The sequence below is a fragment of the Sorex fumeus genome, unplaced genomic scaffold (genome assembly GCF_029834395.1).
Source record: "Sorex fumeus unplaced genomic scaffold, SorFum_2.1 ptg000041l, whole genome shotgun sequence".
Lineage (NCBI taxonomy): Eukaryota > Metazoa > Chordata > Mammalia > Eulipotyphla > Soricidae > Sorex > Sorex fumeus.
In genome coordinates, this window is record NW_026606098.1 from 10,824,295 (window position 1) to 10,842,152 (window position 17,858).

Genomic DNA, 17,858 nt, shown 5'->3' on the forward strand with positions numbered 1-17,858 from the left:
ATTGTGAACAACTTTATAAAAAATAAAATTAAAAGAATTTTAATTGTAAAAATAACAACTGAGGGGCTGGAGCAATAGCACAGCAGGAAGGGCGTTTGCCTTGCAAGTGACCAACCCGAGTTCAATTCCCAGCATCCCATATGGTTCCCCTGAGCACCACCAGTAGTAATTCCTGAGTACATGAACCAGGAGTAACCCCTGTGCATACTCGGGTATGACCCAATAAGAAAAAAAAATAATAAATAACAATTGAGGCTAAACTGTCCTTCTGAGAAGCTTCTGGAAGGCCCTCTTGATGTCCTGGTTTCTCAGGCTGTAGATAAAGGGGTTGAGCATGGGGACAACCATGGTGTACATCACTGAGGCCACTGCCCCTTTCCGGGGGGACTGGGAAACAGCTGAGCTGAGGTACACCCCCATGCCTGTCCCATAAAACAAGCAAACCACAGACAGGTGAGAGCCACAGGTGGAGAAGGCTTTGGACCGCCCACCTGTGGATGAGATTCTCAAAACAGAGCACACAATTCTCGTGTAAGAATAAAAAATTCCTGAGACTGGAACACCTCCCAGAATAGCACCAAGAAAATACATAACCAGGTTATCAGTAAAGATGTCCCCACAGGCCAGCTTGAGAATTTGTGGGGGGTCACAGAAGAAGTGAGGGATTGCCGCCTGGGTGCAAAAGATGAGCTGTGATATCATCAAGCAATGCAGCTGCGAGTCCAACAGACTGATGCAGACAGACCCCAGAATCAGCCAGCCACAGAGACGGGGGTTCATGATGACAGGGTAGTGCAGGGGGTGGCAGATGGCCATGAAGCGATCATAGGCCATCACCCCTAGAATGACACTGTCCAAACACCCAAAAAGGATAAAAAGGGACAGCTGCACCAGGCAGCCGGCATGAGAGATATTTCTGCTCTGAGTGTGAATGTCCCAAATCACCTTTGGGATTGTGGAGGAGGTAAAGCCGATGTCGGCTGTGGACAAAACAGAAAGGAAGAAGTACATGGGCGTATGCAGGCGGGGGTCAGAGCTGATGGCCAGCACGATGAGCAGGTTCCCCATGACGGTGACCAGATACATGGACAGGAAGAGGCCGAAGAGGACCAGCTGGACTCGAGGGTCATCTGAGAGCCCCAGGAGGAGGAACTCCACGGCCCCTGTGACATTGTGTGGGTCCACAGCGCAGAGACACCTTGGGGCAGAGAAATGAGAGTGGGTCTATCACTGTCAATAGTTTGGATCCAAGGAACCCATAATCGCAGAGACTTTACTTGGGTCTTAGAAACTTTTAGTACAAGGTCTCAGTTTGCGACAAGCATTCTTCTTTTGTTATTACTTTTTTATGAATCACTGTGAGGTACATTTACAGACTTACAAACTTTCGTGCTTGAGTTTCAGTCATACAATGATCAAGTACCCATCCCTCCACCAGTGCCCATTCTCTACCACCAATGATCCCAGTATTCCTCCCAACCCCTCATCCCCCCATCCATGCCTCCTCTGTGGCAGGGGATTCCCTTTTGTTCTTTCTCTCCTTTTGGGTGTTGTGGAGTGACAAACATTCTTCTTAGCACCATTTTCTCTGGACTTTCATTCTATCTTCCTGCTGCCTCAGCCCCGCTGGGAAAGTCTCAGGACAGAAAGATGAGGAGTGATGAAATTTCAAGATCCCAAAAGTCAAATGAAAGCAAAACAGTGTCCAGGATATTAAAGGAAATCAAAGAACAAAGGCTTTCAAATCTCATTTAGCAAAGATTTTTTTAATGTCCTTATTAGAGAATATTACTGGAACTATAGAAATAAGGGAGAGCAGTGGGGGAAGTGATGAGGTGGGCGGAGGTGCTGGGAAAAAAGGTCATTGATGAAGGGTCTCGGGTGCTACAGCAGTGGTAAGTGAGGTAACTTATCAATCCCATATGAATATGTTACCCATAACTGTAATCAAAATAAGGAACATGAATAAGTACCACTTAATTTCTCTCAAACATGGAGCATTTAATTGCCTTGCTATAAATTATTTGTAAAAACATATATAAATAAAACATATATAAATAAAATAAAGTATCAGCTTCATTTTTCTTAACACCAGCACTGGCTAATATTGCTGCTGACGATGTGTGTGTGTTTGTGTGTGTGTGTGTGTCCACGCGCTATATTGAGGATGAATTAGGCTTCACATTCGCCAGGCAAGTGCTCTACCCTGACAGCACCCCCGCCCCCATCCTATGTAAATCATGTAAATATTAACCTTCTGCCTGGTGCCTGTATAAGAAATAAAGAAAGTTCGAATCTTCTATTTAGAAAACAAATAAGTTGCAGAGGCCAGAGCAATAGTACAAGTGGGGAGGGAGTTTGCTTTGCTCAAGCAGACCCAGGTTCGAGCCCCACCATCCCATAGGGTGCCCGGAACCCCACCAGGAAAAATTCCCAAGTGCAGAGCTAGGAGTGACCCCTGAGCACCACGGGTATAACTCAAAAACTAGGAAGGAAAGGAAGGAAGGAAGGAAGGAAGGAAGGAAGGAAGGGAGGGAGGGAGGGAGGGAGGGAGGGAGGGAGGGAGGGAGAGAAAGAAGGAGGAAGGAAGAAAGAAAAAAAGGAAGGAGGGAAAGGAGGGAAGGAAGGAAGGAAGGAAGGAAGGAAGGAAGGAAGGAAGGAAGGAAGGAAGGAAGGTCATGTAGATATATGTATATCTTGGTAATCCAAGTTTTTCAACATTGCTAAAATTATAAATCTCAAAATTTCTCATCACCCAAAGAAAAATTAAAGTTTTTGTTGGAGCTACAGATTAAATAGAATCCATGTGGTGACTATTTCAGAAAACATTGAAATAACGAGTCTTTTATCGCCTAAAACTGATAAAAAATATTATCTCAATCATATTGTGAAAAGATAAAAGAATGCTGAGACTGGAATGATACTGTAGCAGCTAAGGAACTTGGCCTGCATGCAGCTGACTCATGTTTGATCCCCAACATCCCCCTTTTCCCCAAACCTGCCAAGAGTAATCCCTGAGAGCAGAGCCAGGAGTAAGCCCTGAGCATCATCAGGTGCAAGCCAAAAACTTGAAAAAAGAAACCACTATAGCACTTCTTTGTGACAAGAGCAAACGTACCTCTGCAGGACTCTCCCTCGGAACTCACTTTTAAAACCACCTTAAAATAAACCAAGACAGCCCGTTTCTGCACTTCTGAGGGGTTTCAAACAAGTGTTTTGGTTTTGTTTCAGGGCCACACCCAGCCATGCTCAGGGCTGACTCCTGACTCTGCACTCAGGTAACCCTTTGGGATACCGCCAGGTAAGCACTCTCCTGTGCACTGTCCTATTTGCTCCAGCCCCTCCAACAGCTTTGGGAGTTCTCTGCTGCCCAGAGACAAACAGTTCTATTTCCCTCCCTGGCACAGTGGCACTAACCACCTCAAGGTGCCAACTAATTCCAGACTGCAGCTCCATCCAGCTTAGGCAGATCTGTGGAACACCATTTGGGGCATTTCAGAAAGAGTTTGAGGGTTGGAAAGATTCATCAGTAATGAATTGGGAAGGTCAAAGGCTAGAGATGCTGGTGGGGAAAGCAGAATATTTCCTAAGAGCCGTGAACCCCAACGCTGAAAAGCAAACACGAGCGCCCTGTGTGTCTCTCTGAGTGCATGACCCAGAATGATGCACAGGTGTCCCATGTCTGTTGCGGGCCCCACTTGCCTGGGTGGGGAGACAAGAGTCAGGCCCAGCCTCCCGCACCCAGCATCCCCAGCACTCACTGGTCTCTGCGTCTCTGCAGGCTCATGCTTTGAGCTGGGCTCTGTGCCCCGGGTGAGGGAGGAGAGCTGAGACCGTGCTTGGGACCGGGAGGAAGGAGAGGGCGGGCATGAGCCTGCACAGGTGCTGGTGGTGAAAGGCGGCCCAGAGGTGAGCCCCGCTGAGAAATGCCCTCCAGGCTGCAGGGCTGACTCCTTATGATGTCTCCACGGCCTTGAGGGATCATGCCACAGGACTCAGCAGTAAGAACTATTGATTCTCGTTAGCCCAGTCCCTGGGGACTCCTAATGGGAGAGAATGAGAAAAGAGAGGAATTGGATGTGAGGGGCTGGGGGAGAAATTTCTCTCCCATGGCAACTACCTCTGCTCCTCAAGGTTCAATTTTAGAGATCTCAATGTTCATTTCAGTGTCTCTTTAAATGGAATTATGAGTGAACGCTGACATCTCCAAAGGAATTGTGTTCGTGATGACTCATCAAACAAGAATATATTTTCTCTCTGTTGGGTGGTGGTGATGGGTTTTGTTTATTTTTTTAATTCTTTTTTTTTTTTGGAGTTAATTTTATTTAACCCCCCCCCCCCACTCACCCAAGCCAAACTTGGGTTTGGCTTTTCTTATTTCTATAATAACACGTTGGAATTGTCCGCTTTTATTGATGGATGTGTGCATAATAGATAGGAATTATGCTTGCTCCTTTTTTTTAATGTAGGAATGCTGTTATTTATCAAGCCATTGATTAAGCTGATGGAATTGGGCATGAACTCTGCATTACTTTTTTTATTCAGAATGTTAATTTTATTGTATTTATCATCATCATCATCATCATTATTATTATTATTTTAAATCACTGAGATGCCGTTACAAAGCTTTCCTGTTTGAGCTTCAGTCATACAATGATTGATCATCCAACCCACCACCAGTTCACATCTTCTACTACCAAGGTCCCCAGTATCCCCCACATCCTACCCTTCCCCCTGCCTCTATGGCAGACAGTCTCCCCCATACTCTTTTTTGTATCACTTATTATGAATAGCCTAAGATGTCGCATAGTGCTCCTAGAATTCTAAAATTTTAGATGATTAGGGTCTGGAGAAATCTCTGCAGCAAGCTGCTCAGTCCGAAGATTCCTTTGTGTGTCTCTGGATCATGGTCTTAAAGGAGTTCAAGTATCAGCCAGAGGCTGTTTGTGGGCATGACCTCCAGGGTTCCAAGGGGGATGGGGGGATGAGAAGGACTGACCCATCCCCTATCCCTTGAGGCCTGGAGTTTGCCGTCACTGAACCGCTTACCTGCACTTCTCATTGGGTTCTGGAAGTTGGCAGCTGCTGGAGTTTTGATGCTTGCTCTTATAAGATGAAATCCATTTGTTTTATGTCTGCCAAGGGGTGGGCTGGGGATGGGAGGGACCTGGGGCTGTTGGTGGAGGGAAGTTACACTGGGGATGGGTTTGGGGTTGGAACACCGTGTGCCGTGTGCCTGAAACAACTCTACTCTGAATAACTTCCTACATCACAGTGTCTGACTGAAAACTGAAAAAAAGAAATCATGCTTGCTCTTTCCTTTGCCTTCTGTGTGGAGCAGGTGCTTCTCTAAATCAGAAGCATCAGATTTGTCCATCAAATCAGATTTGTCAATCAAATCATATTTACAGATTTTATAAATTGATAGAATTGGAGGGTTGGAGCGATAGCACAACGGGTAGGGCGTTTGCCTTGCACCCGGCTGACCAGGTTTGATTCCTCTGCCCCTCTTGGAGAGCCCGGCAAGCTACCAAGAGTATCTCGCCCGCATGGCAAAGCCTGGCAAGTTACCCGTGACGTATTCGATATGCCAAACACAGTAACAAGTGTCACAGTGGAGACGTTACTGGGCCCACTTGAGCAAATCAATGAACAACGGGGGGACAGTGACAGTAACCAGTGACAGTGATAGAATTGGAAGCAGTTGGTAGTTCTGGGGCTTCTCCTGGCCAGATGCTCAGCCATCGCTGCCCACAGTTCAGGAGTCACTTCTGGGGGCCCTCAAGCAGAGCAAATGCTGTAACCCTGTGACTCCCGCTACCCCCATCCTGAATTGAATTTCAGTGTGACTCAGTCAGCACGAGGGCTTTAAGGAATGAGAAAGACCCATCGGGGAATTCAACCAATATGGTTCAAATACAAACACAAAATTTCTGAGCCATAGTGAGAGCATGGCAGGGAGGGCATTCGCCTTGCAGGTAGCCAACCTAGGTTCGATCCCCAGCATTCCATATGGGCCCAAGCACCAACATGATTAATCCCCAAGTACAGAGCCAGAAGTCAGGCCTGAACACTGCCATGTGTGACCCCAAACCCAAACCAAAAAAGGCAAATGTATTGCAATGTGTCCATACAGTACTAGAGGGCAAGAGGGCCTGGTTCCGATCCCCGTCCCGTGTCATCAGTACTATTCACAATAGCCAGAATCCGGAAACAACCCGAGTGCCTGAGAATAGACATATGTATAAAGAAACTATGGTACATCTACATAATGGAATACTATGCAGCTGTTAGGAAGAATTAAGTCATGGAATTTGGTTATAAATGGATGGACAATGAGAGTCTGAGTAAAATGAGTCATAAGGAGAGGGGCAGGTATAGAATGACTGCATTCATTTGTAGAATATATATATTCTACCGGGGCCCCTTGGAGGGGGTCGGGTTGAGTTTCCCTCCTCCCACCCCACCCCCCCGCCAGCAGAGCCCCAGCAATCGAAGACATCCAGAACCAGCCACAGCCATGCTGAGACCACTCTCCACATGTCTGGACAAGCCTCATGCATGAAGGAACCGGCAGAGGAACCCAGGCAAGCGGGTCCCGGGGCTGAGATCTCCAAGCCTACTTGGATTGGGACTGGGCCTTCTCCACCCAGATCCCCCATCTCCCAGTAGGTAGGCATCACACCCACCAGCTGCCTCTGGCGCCAGGTTGGTCCCATCAACGGCCAAGACGCAGAGACTATAAAACCCAGCTCCCAGAAGTGCATGGTCGCATTCATGGCCTCTTGACATCTTATTATCTCATTTTTCCTTTGGAGAACCTGGCAGGCAACTGAAAGTATCCTGACCGCACGGCAGAGTCTGGCAAACTTCCCGTGTCGTACTCAATATGCCAAATGCCAGTAATAATTATGGGTCTCATTCTCCTAACCCTGAAAGAGCATTGAATATGCCTCTTTTAAAATCTCAGGGCTGAAAGGGTGTTGCCCCATTCGCCCTCTCCTCTCTGGAAAGAAAGATGGCGGCCGCATGGGAGCCTTGTGGACAGCAGGTATGAGCTGGGGGTCTGGGGGCGACTAAAACTTCATGGGAAGGGGAACGTTCCAGTCCGTCCTTCACGCCCTACCGAGGTCACCAGTTGCCCCCCACAAGCGGCTCTCCAGCACGGCCACGACTCCAGAGCACAGAAACCAATCTCTTAATTATCTGACTTTCAGTAGAAATACTTCCAGGGTTAATAAGTAAAATAGCGGAAATCTAAAACCAACATTTAATTCTTGAACCCAGCTGTAGAAAGCAAATCATTTCACAATGCTTTTTCAGCATGTCTGATTTGGGGGGGGGGGGAGCGGTAAACTCTAAATAATAGTGGTGCATCTTTTATTGAAACAATGAATCTAATCAAAGCAGATAGAGTGTTAACTAGAATCCATCTGCCTCGCAGGCATTGGGAGGGGTGGAGGGTGGGGTTTTATTGGGGTTCTTCATGGTAAAAATAAGTATTGGTAAAGGGAAATGTGTTTGATATTTGCATGACTGAGACCTAAACCTGAAAGCTTTGTAACTTTTCCCACAGTGATTCAATAAATAAATAAATTATTTAAATAAATAAATAAATAAAAAATAAAATAAAATCTCAGGGCTGGGAAGGAGACGCTACTACTGGTGCCTGCTCGAGGCCATTGACGAACAACAGGATGATTGTGATCGTGATCATAACCTTTCATGATCTGCATTGCTAACCATAAGACCTAAAAGGAGGGAAAGGGGAGAGACAGAGACAGAGACAGAGAGACACAGAGACACAGAGAGACACAGAGAGAGAGAAGAAGTGTTTGCCATAGTGGCAGGTGGGGACGGGGCGGCCGGGGCTGGAGGGAAACTGGGACCATTGGTGGTGGGAAGTGCAGACTGGTGAAGGGACAGGTGTTGGAACATTATATGACTGAAATTCAATCAAGAACAATACTGTAAATATGTAGTATCAGTGATTCAATAAAAAATAAAAATGATTTTTTATTTAAAATTTTTTTTAATTTTTTTAGGTGCCAAAGTTGAAAACTTAGTTATGTAAAAGAGAATAGACAGAAACTATATTGTATTAAATTATTTTAATTTTCTTATTTATGTAGGTTAAAATTATATGATAATCTTATTTTTAAATAAGTTTATCCTAAAGAATGCCACCTACCTGCGTGTCTCCCCACCCAGGCAGGTGGGGCACCCCCCAAAAAAATTCAATTTGGAAACTCTGACACTAATATTGAGATTGTTGAAATGGGACGTCGAAGCAAAATGGGACGTCTAGGGGAGCTGTCTCTGCAAAGAAGTAATCCACACACTTTCTGATGACATGAATCCTCCCTTTTCTTCATCTGCTACAATTAGGAGTTCCCAGGGACTGGGCTAATGAGAATCGAGAATCTTCCCACAAGTTCCGTGTCTTGATCCCTCAAGGCCGTGGCGGCATCATAAGGAGTCAGCCCTGCAGCCTGGAGGGCATTTCTCAGCGGGGCTCACCTCTGGGCCACCTTTCACCACCAGCACCTGTGCAGGCTCATGCCCGCCCTCTCCTTCCTCCCCGTCCCAAGCACGGTCTCAGCTCTCCTCCCTCACCCGGGCACAGAGCCCAGCTCAAAGCATGAGCCTGCAGAGACGCAGAGACGAGTGAGTGCTCGTCTGGGTGCGGGAGGCTGGGCCTGACTCTTGTCTCCCCACCCAGGCAAGTGGGGCCCGCAACAGACATGGGACACCTGTGCATCATTCTGGGTCATGCACACAGAGAGACACACAGGGCGTTCGTGTTTGCTTTTCAGTGTTGGGGTTCACGGCTCTCAGGAAATATTCTGCTTTCCCCACCAGCATCTCTAGCCTTTGACCTTCCCAATTCATTACTGATGAATCTCCCCAACCCCAAACTCTTCCTGAAATGCCCCACGGTGTTCCACAGATCTGCCTAAGCTGGATGGAGCCGCAGTCTGGAATTGGTTGGCATCTTGAGGTGATTAGTGCCACCCCGACAAGGAAAGAGACTGTCTGTGTCTGGGCAGCAAGCAGAGAATGTCTCAAAGCTGTTTGAGAGGCTGAAGCAATAGGACAGTGGGGAGGAAATTCCCTTGCACACGGCAGACCCAGATTCGGACCCCAGCACACCACAGGGTCCCCTCAACCCCGCCAGGAGTGATTCCTGAGCACAGAGCCAGGAGTCAGCCCTGAGCATGACTAGGTATGGCCCTGAAACAAAGCCAAAACACTTGTTTGAAATCTCACAAAAGTGCCGGAACGGGCTGTCTTGGTTTAATTTATGGTGGTTTTGAAGGTGAGAGTTTCGAGGGAGTGTCCTGCAGAGGTACATTTGCTCTTGTCACAAAGGTGCTACTGTGATTTAGTTTTTGGTTTTTGGTTTACACCCGGTGACGCTCAGGGCTTACTCCTGGCTCTGCTCTCAGAGATCACTCTTGGTGGGTATGGGGAAGAGAGGGGATGTCAGGGTTCAAACCTGAGTCAGTTACATGCAGGGCAAATGCCTTACCTGCTACACTATCACTCTGGCCACGGTTTTCTAATTTCTTCTCACAATATGATTGAGTGACGGAGATAACGTTATTTTAGTTTCTGGTGATAAAAGACTTGTTTTAACATTTTGCAAAATGATCACCACATGGATTCTATTTCATCTGTAGCTCCATTCAAAGCTTCAACTATTTGATTGTTTAATGAGAACTTTCGAGATTTATACTTTCAGCAGTGTTTAAATGCTTGAATTGCAACAATAGTATTAACTGTAGTCACCAAGATGTATTCCTTCCTTCTATTTTTCTTTCCTTCCTTCCCTCCTTCCATCCTTCCTTCCTTCCCTCCTTCCATCCTTCCTTCCTTCCCTCCTTCCTTTCTTTCTTCCTTCTTTCCTTCCTTCACTCCTTCCTTTCTTCTTACTTTCTTATTTTCCTTCCTCCTTTCTTTCTGGCTTTTGGGTGACACCCAACAATGCTCAGGGCCTACCCCTGGCTCTGCTCTAAGGAATTTCTCCTGGAAGGACTTGAACCCCGGTCTGCCACAATCAAGGCAAACTCTCTCCCCACTGCACTAGAGCTCCAGCCCCCACAACCTATTTATTTTCTAAGTGAAAGATTAAACCTTCTTTATTTCTTTCCCAAGCTCTGGGCAGAAGGAGAAAGTACATGACAAGACTAATATTTAAACAGGAAGGGGAACTGGGAGAGTAGCTCAGACGTAGAGCACTTGCCTGGCATATGTGAAGCCCCGTTCATCTTCAATATCACACACACACACACACACATACACACACACACACTATCACCACCACCACCACCAGCAAACATTAGCCAAAGCTAGTGATAAGAAAAATGAAACTAGATACTTTATTAGAGGGGGGTTACAAATAATCCACAGCAAGGGAATTAAGTGCTCTGTTTGACTAAAATTAAATGGTACTTATTCGTGTTCTTTATTTTTATTATAGATATAGGTAATGTAGGCTGGAGCGATAGCATAGCGGGTAGGGTATTTGCCTTGCACGCGGTCAACCTGGGTTCAATTCCTCCGCCCCTCTCGGAGAGCCCGGCAAGCTACCGAGAGTATCCCACCCACTCGACAGAGCCTGGCAAGCTCCCTGTGGCGTATTGGATATGCCAAAAACAGTAACAAGTCTCACAATGGAGACATTACTGGTGCTCGCTTGAGCAAATCAATGAAGAATGGGAGGACAGTGCTACAGTGCTATAGGTAATGTATTTATAATGGTTGTAACACTTATAGGATTGATAAATTACTTCACGCACCACTGTCCTAGCACCCCAGACCCTCCATCAATGACCTTATTTTAACCACTTGCACCCACCTCATCACTTCCTTAGACCACTTAACCCTAATTCTCTAGTCCCAGTAATGTCCTCTAATTAGCGCTTTTTTTTTCTAAATGAGATTCTGAAAGCCATCACTCATTCATTTAAAGTCCTGGATACAGGGGGTATGGTGCCGCCAGCAGGTCAATCTATACCTGTGAGGCTAGTGCATCAGCAGCCTGATGGCGCCTTCAGACTTCCAGATACCCCAAAACTGCTGCTGTGCCTTTGGCCAGACCCCAAAAACTTGGGGCAAAGTTTACCAAGAAAGTAAATGGCCAAAAGTTAGGTATGTGGGAAACACACCCACAAACCACCCCCACCCCTCAGCTATATAATTGGAGGCATGGCCTCTCTGGTTCCTGATTGAACTGCTTAATGGCCATGATCCCAGAGACTCAGAAACAAATCTCAAAACCCAGCAGCTTTTGGCAGAAATGTGTTCAATCCCTGCAGTAGGTTACCGGTGCTGGGCCACTCCAGGTGGGAATAGGTTTTGTGCCTTGGCCTGTTCCCCCTGGCGACCCGGTGGCCACCATCCTCCAGAGGTCACTGGACAGTCAGGTTTGGGCCCGCAGTGACAAGACACGCAGGGCCTCACGGGATGGGGGAGGAGCTGGTCCTGTCCTCCCCACCCCAACGAGACCCCAAGTCATCGCCCATGAATGGCCTTTCTTGCTCCTGATCAAGCTGCTTACTGACCATGATCCCAGAGACTCAGAAACAAACCTCGAAAACCAGTGGCTTTTGGCAGAAATGTGTCCGGACCACACAGTAGGTTACTGTCGCTGGGCCACCCCAGGGAGGAAAGGGTGTTGTCCCTCCACCTGCTCCCTTTTGGCAGCTTGGTGGCTATTATCCTCCAGAGGCCATTGGACAGTCAGGCTTGGGCCCACGGTGATGAAACTTGTTGGGCCTCATAGGATGGAGGTGGAGCTGGTCCTGGCCTCCCCGTCCCAACGAGATCCCAAGTCATCGCCCACTGAACGGCTTCTCTGGCTCCTGATCAAGCTGCTTAATGGACTTGATCCCAGAAACTCAGAAACGAATCTCGAAAAACAGTGGCTTTTAGAAGAAATGAGTCCGGACTACGCAGTAGGTTACTGTCGCCGGGCCACACCATGGGGAAAGGGTGTTGTCCCTCCACCTGCTTCCCCCTGGTGGCTCGGTGGCTGTCATCCTCCAGAGGCCATTGGACAGTCAGGTTTGGGCCCACAGTGAAGAGACATGCAGGGCCTCACGGGATGGGGGTGGAGCCGGTCCTGTCCTCCCCACTCCAATATGACCCCAAGTCATCGCCCACGAACAGCCTTTCTAGCTCCTGATCAAGCTGCTTAACGGCCATGATCCCAGAGACTAAGGAGCAAATATTGGAACCCAGCAGGTTTTGGCACAAATCCCTCTAGATTTAAGTGTTAAATTTTGGAATTACAAAATCGCACGGCCACGCGACATCATATGTTATTCATAACTAGCAATAGAAAACAAATTGTCTACTGTTGCCTTTTCAGCAGATCTGAGTGTTGGGGTAAGGTAAAGGTAAGGTAAAGGCCCTCCCGTTGATCGTCGATTTGCTCGAGCGGGCCCAGTAACGTCTCCATTGGAGACTTTGTTGTTACTGTGTTTGGCATATCGGGCTGGAGCGATAGCACAGCGGTTAGGGCGTTCGCCTTACAAGCGGCCAACATAGCCGACCCGAGTTCGATTCCTCCACCCCTCTCGGAGAGCCCGGCAAGCTACCGAGAGTATTCGATATGCCAAGTGTTGGGGTAAAATCCCAAATAATAATGGTGGGTCTGGTGTCAAAATATTGAATGTGATCAAAGCAGAGAGAGAGTAATGTGGAGATCATCTGCCCCACAGGTAGGGGGAGGATGTGGGACGGAGGTATACTGGTGGTGGTTTTTGGTGGTGGAGAATGGTCACTGGTTGAAGGTACGGGTGTTTCATTGTATGACCGAGACTTAGACCCAAAAGCTTTGTAACTGCTCTCATGGTGAGTCAATAAATAAAATTATAAAAAATGGGGGGGAAAAGGAAGGTGGAGTTTATGCCCAATTCAATCAGCTAATCAGTGGCTGAATAAATAGAAGTACTCCTACATAAAAAAAAATAAATGAATGAATAAACAAAGTCCTGGATACTGTTTTGATTTCATTTGACTTTTGGAATCTTGATCTTTCCTCATTCCTCATCTTTCTGTCACTGAGCCTTTCCAAGCCAGGCTGAGACAGCAGGAGGATGGAGTAAAAGTCCAGAGAAAAATGATGCTAAGAAGAACGTTTGTCGCAAACCAAGAGCTCGTAGTGAAAGTGGCTAAGCCCCAAGGGAAGTCGCTGTGACTGTGGGTTCCTTGGATCCAAACTATTGACAATGATGGACCCTCTCTCATTTCTTTGCCCCAACATGTCTCTGCACTCTGGGCTCACACAATGTCACAGGGCCTGTGGAATTCTTCCTCTTGGGGCTCTCAGATGACCCTCCAGTCCAACCGGTCCTCTTCGGCCTCTTCCTGTCCATGTACCTGGTCACAATCACGGAGAATCTGCTCATCGTGCTGGCCATCAGCTCTGACCCCCGCCTGCACACGCCCATGTACTTCTTCCTCTCTGTTTTGTCCACAGCCGACATCAGCTTTACCTCCTCCACGGTCCCAAAGATGATTTGGGACATTCACACTCAGAGCAGAAATATCTCTCATGCCGGCTGCCTGGTGCAACTGTCCCTTTTTATCCTTTTTGGGTGTTTGGACAGTGTCATTCTAGGGGTGATGGCCTATGATCGCTTCGTGGCCATCTGCCACCCACTGCACTTCCCTGTCATCATGAACCCCCATCTCTGTGGCTGGCTGATTCTGGGGTGCGTCTGCATCAGCCTGCTGGACTCCCAGCTGCGTTGTTTGATGATGTCACAGCTCATCTTTTGCACCCAGGTGGCAGTCCCTCACTTCTTCTGTGACGCCCCTCAACTACTCAGGCTGGCCTGTGAGGACATCTTAACCGATAACTATTTTATTTTTTTTGCTTTTTGGGTCACATCCGGTGATGCACAGGAGTTATTCCTGGCTCATGCACTCAGGAATTACTCCTGGCGGTGCTCGGGGGACCATATGGGATGCTGGGAATCGAACCCAGGTCGGCTGCATACAAGGTAAACACCCTACCCACTGTGCTATTGCTCCAACCTACTGATAACTTACAAATATATTTTGTCGCTGTTATCTTTGGAGGTGTGCCAATCTCGGGAATCCTGTACTCTTTTATTTTTTTGGTTTTTGGGTCACATCTGGCAAGGCACAGGGGTTACTCCTGGCTCTGCACTCAGGAATTACTACCAGCAGTGCTTGGGGGACCATATGGGATGCTGGGGAATGAACCTTGGTTGGCCTCATGCAAGGGAAACCCGCTGTGCTATCGCTCTGGCCCAGATCCTGTACTCTTACAGGAGATTGGCTCCTCTGTTTTGAGAATTTCATCCACAGGCTGAAGGTCCAAAGCCTTCTTCACCTGTCCAAGATCTGCTTAATTTATGGGACAGCCATTGGGGTTTTCCTCAGCTCAGCTGTCTTCCGTCTCCCAGGAAGGGGGCAGTGGTCTCAGTGATGTACACCATGGTTGTTCCCATGCTCAACCCCTTCATCTATCTACAGCCTGAGAAACCAGGTCATCAAAAGGGCCTTCCAGAAGCTTCTCAGTAGAGCAGGCTAATAAAAAATCTTGGGACATTTTTGTTTGATCAGAGAAGCCAAAGAATTTCTGAAACCATAAATTCCAGAAGACCAGTGCCCAAAAAAAGATGACTGGTTAAAGGAACTTTGGTACATCTACACAGTGGAATACTATGCAGCTGTTAGTAAAGATGTAGCACTGTAGCACTGTCTTCCCGTTGTTCATCAATTTGTTTGAGCAGGCACCAGTAATGTCTCCATTGTGAGACCTGTTGTTACTATTTTTGGCATGTCGAATACGCCACAGTGAGCTTGCCAGGCTCTGCCTTGGGAGTGGGTTACTCTCAGTAGCTTGCTGGGATCTCTGAGAGGGGCAGAGGAATCGAACTCGGGTCAGCAGCGTGCAAGGCAAATGCCCTACCTGCCGTGCTATCACTCCAGCCAAAGATGAAGTCATAAAATTTACATACAAGTGGTTATACGTGGAAAGTATCATGCTAAGTGAAATGAGCCAGAAAGAGAGGAACAGACAGAAAGACTGCACTCATCTGGGGAATATAAAGTAACAGAATGGGAGAAGAACACCCAAGAATAGTTGAGAGGGGGTATGGTGCTGCCAGCAGGTCAATCTGTACCTGTGAGGCGAGTGCATCAGCAGCCTGATGGCACCTTCAGACTTCCAGATACCCCAAAATTGCTGCTGTGCCTTTGGCCAGACTCCAAAAACTTGGGGCAAAGTTTACCAAGAAAGTAAACAGCCAAAAGTTAGGTATGTGGAAACACAACCACAACCACCTCCAGCTCAGCTATATAATTGGAGGCAAGGCCTCTCTGGTTCCTGATTTAACTGCTTAATGGCCGTGATCCCAGAGACTCAGAAACGAATCTTGGAAACCAGCAGCTTTAGGTAGAAATGTGTCTGGTCCCTGCAGTAAGTTACCGGTTCTGGGCCAACCCAGGTGGGAATAGGTTTTGTGCCTTGGCCTGTTCCCCCTGGCGGCCCAGTGGCCGCCATCCTTCAGAGGCCACTGGATAGTCGGTTTGGGCCCCCAGTGACGAGACACACAGGGCCTCATGGGGTGGGGGTGGAGCCGGGCTTGTCCTCCCCACCCCAACGAGACCCCAAGTCATCGCCCACGAATGGCCTCTCTGGCTCCTGATCGAGTTGCTTAATGGCCTTGATCCCAGAGACTCAGAAACAAATCTCGAAACCCAGTGGCTTTTGGCAGAAATGCATCCGGACCCCACAGTACGTTACTGTCACCGGGCCACCCCAGGGAGGAAAGGGTGTTGTCACTCCACCTGCTCCCTCTTGGCAGCTCCGTGGCCGTCATCCTTCAGAGGCCATTGGACAGTCAGGCTTGGGCCTGCAGTGATAAAACTTGTTGGGCCTCACGGGATGGAGCAGGGAGCCGGGCCTGTCCTCCCCTCCCCAGTGAGACCCCAAGTCATTGCCCACAAATGGTCTCTCTGGCTCCTGATCAAGCTGCTTAATGGCCTTGATCCCAGAGACTCAGAAACAAATCTCGAAACCCAGCAGCTTTTGGCAGAAATGTGTCCGGACCCTGCAGTAGGTTACTGTCGCCAGGCCACCCCAGGGGGGAAGGGTGCTGTCCTTCCGCCTGTTTCCCCCTGGCGGCTCGGTGGCCGCCATCCTCCAGAGGCCATTGGACAGTCAAGCTTGGGCCCGCAGTGACGAAACTTGTTGGGCTTCATGGGATGGGGTGGAGCTGGGCCTGTCCTCCCCACCCCAACGAGACCCCAAGTCATTGCCCACAAACGGCCTCCCTGGCTCCTGATCAAGCAGCTGAAGAGCCATGATCCCAGAGACTCAGGAGCAAATCTCAAAACCCAGTGGCTTTTGGAAGAAATACCTCCAGATTTAAGTGTTAAAATTTCGGAATTTCAAAATCACATGGCTCTACTGCAGCCACGCAACATCATATGTTATTCATAACCAGCAATAGAACACAAATTGTCTATTGTTGCCCTTTCAGCATATCTGAGTGTTGGGGTAAAATCTCAAATAATAATGGTGGGTCTGGTGTCGAAATATTGAATGTGATCAAAGTAGAGAGAGAGTAATGTGGAAATCATCTGCCCCACAGGTGGGGGGAGGGTGTGGGATGGGGTATACTAGGGTTTTTGGTGGTGGAGAATGGGCACTGGTGAAGGTACGAGTGTTTCATTGTATGACCGAGACTTAGACCCAAAAGCTTTGTAACTGCTCTCACGGTGAGTCAATAAATAAAATTATAAAGGTAAAGGTAAAGGCCCTCCCGTTGATCGTCGATTTGCTCGAGCGGGCCCAGTAGCGTCTCCATTGGAGACTTTGTTGTTACTGTGTCTGGCATATCGAATACGTCACGGGGAGCTTGCCAGGCTCTGCCGTGCGGGCGAGATACTCTCGGTAGCTTGCCGGGCTCTCCGAGAGGGGCGGAGGAATCGAACTCGGGTCGGCCATGTTGGCCGCTTGTAAGGCGAACGCCCTACCCGCTGTGCTATCGGTCCCGCGATAATTTTATAATAAAATTATAAAAAATGAAAAAAAAAGTAAGGTGGAGTTCATGTACAATTCAATCAGCTAATCAGTGGCTGAATAATTAGCAGTACTCCTACAAAAAAAAAAAGAATAGTTGAGATAAGTCCCAGGAGGTCTGCTCCATGGCTTGGAAGCCGGCAGCACATGCTGGCGGGGAAAGCAGCTCAAATAGAGAAGGGACTACCAAATAAAGGGTGTTTGAAGGATCCACTCAGGTTGGGAGATGCGTGCTGAAAGTAGACTATAGACCAAACACGATGGCCACTCAATATCTCTATTGCAAACCACAACACCCTAAAGGAAAGAGAGAGCAAAGGGGAATGCCCTGCCACAGAGGCGGGGCGGGGTGGGGGGATGGGGTGGGGAGGGTGGGAGGGCTACTGGAATCATTGGTGGTGGAGAATGGGCTCTGGTGGAGGGATGGGTACTCAATCATTGTATAGCTGAAACCCAAGCACAAAAGTTTGTAAGTCTACAACTGTACCTCATGGTGTTTCACTAAAAAAAAAAAAAAAAAAAAAAAAAAAAAAGGCCCTCCCATTGTTCATCGATTTGCTCGAGCGGGCCCAGTAACGTCTCCATTGGAGACTTTGTTGTTACTGTGTCTGGCATATCGAATACGTCACGGGGAGCTTGCCAGGCTCTGCCATGCGGGTGAGATACTCTCGGTAGCTTGCCGGGCTCTCCGAGAGGGGCGGAGGAATCGAACTCGGGTCGGCCGTGTTGGCTGTGTGCAAGGCAAACGCCCTACCACTGTGCTATCACTCTAGCTCCAGGTGTTTCA

General features: G+C 48.1%; 1 protein-coding gene across 1 annotated transcript; it reads right to left on the reverse strand.

Annotated features, from left to right (window-relative positions):
* Positions 1–255: 255 nt before the first annotated feature.
* LOC130028888 (olfactory receptor 18-like) lies at positions 256–13,538 on the reverse strand. The gene is made up of 2 exons (XM_056119723.1): positions 13,390–13,538; positions 256–1,198 (listed from the first exon to the last, which is right to left on the reverse strand). Exons 1-2 carry the CDS (start codon positions 13,536–13,538, stop codon positions 256–258), a joined length of 1,092 nt encoding a protein of 363 aa, XP_055975698.1.
* Between the last annotated feature and the right edge of the window lie 4,320 nt (positions 13,539–17,858).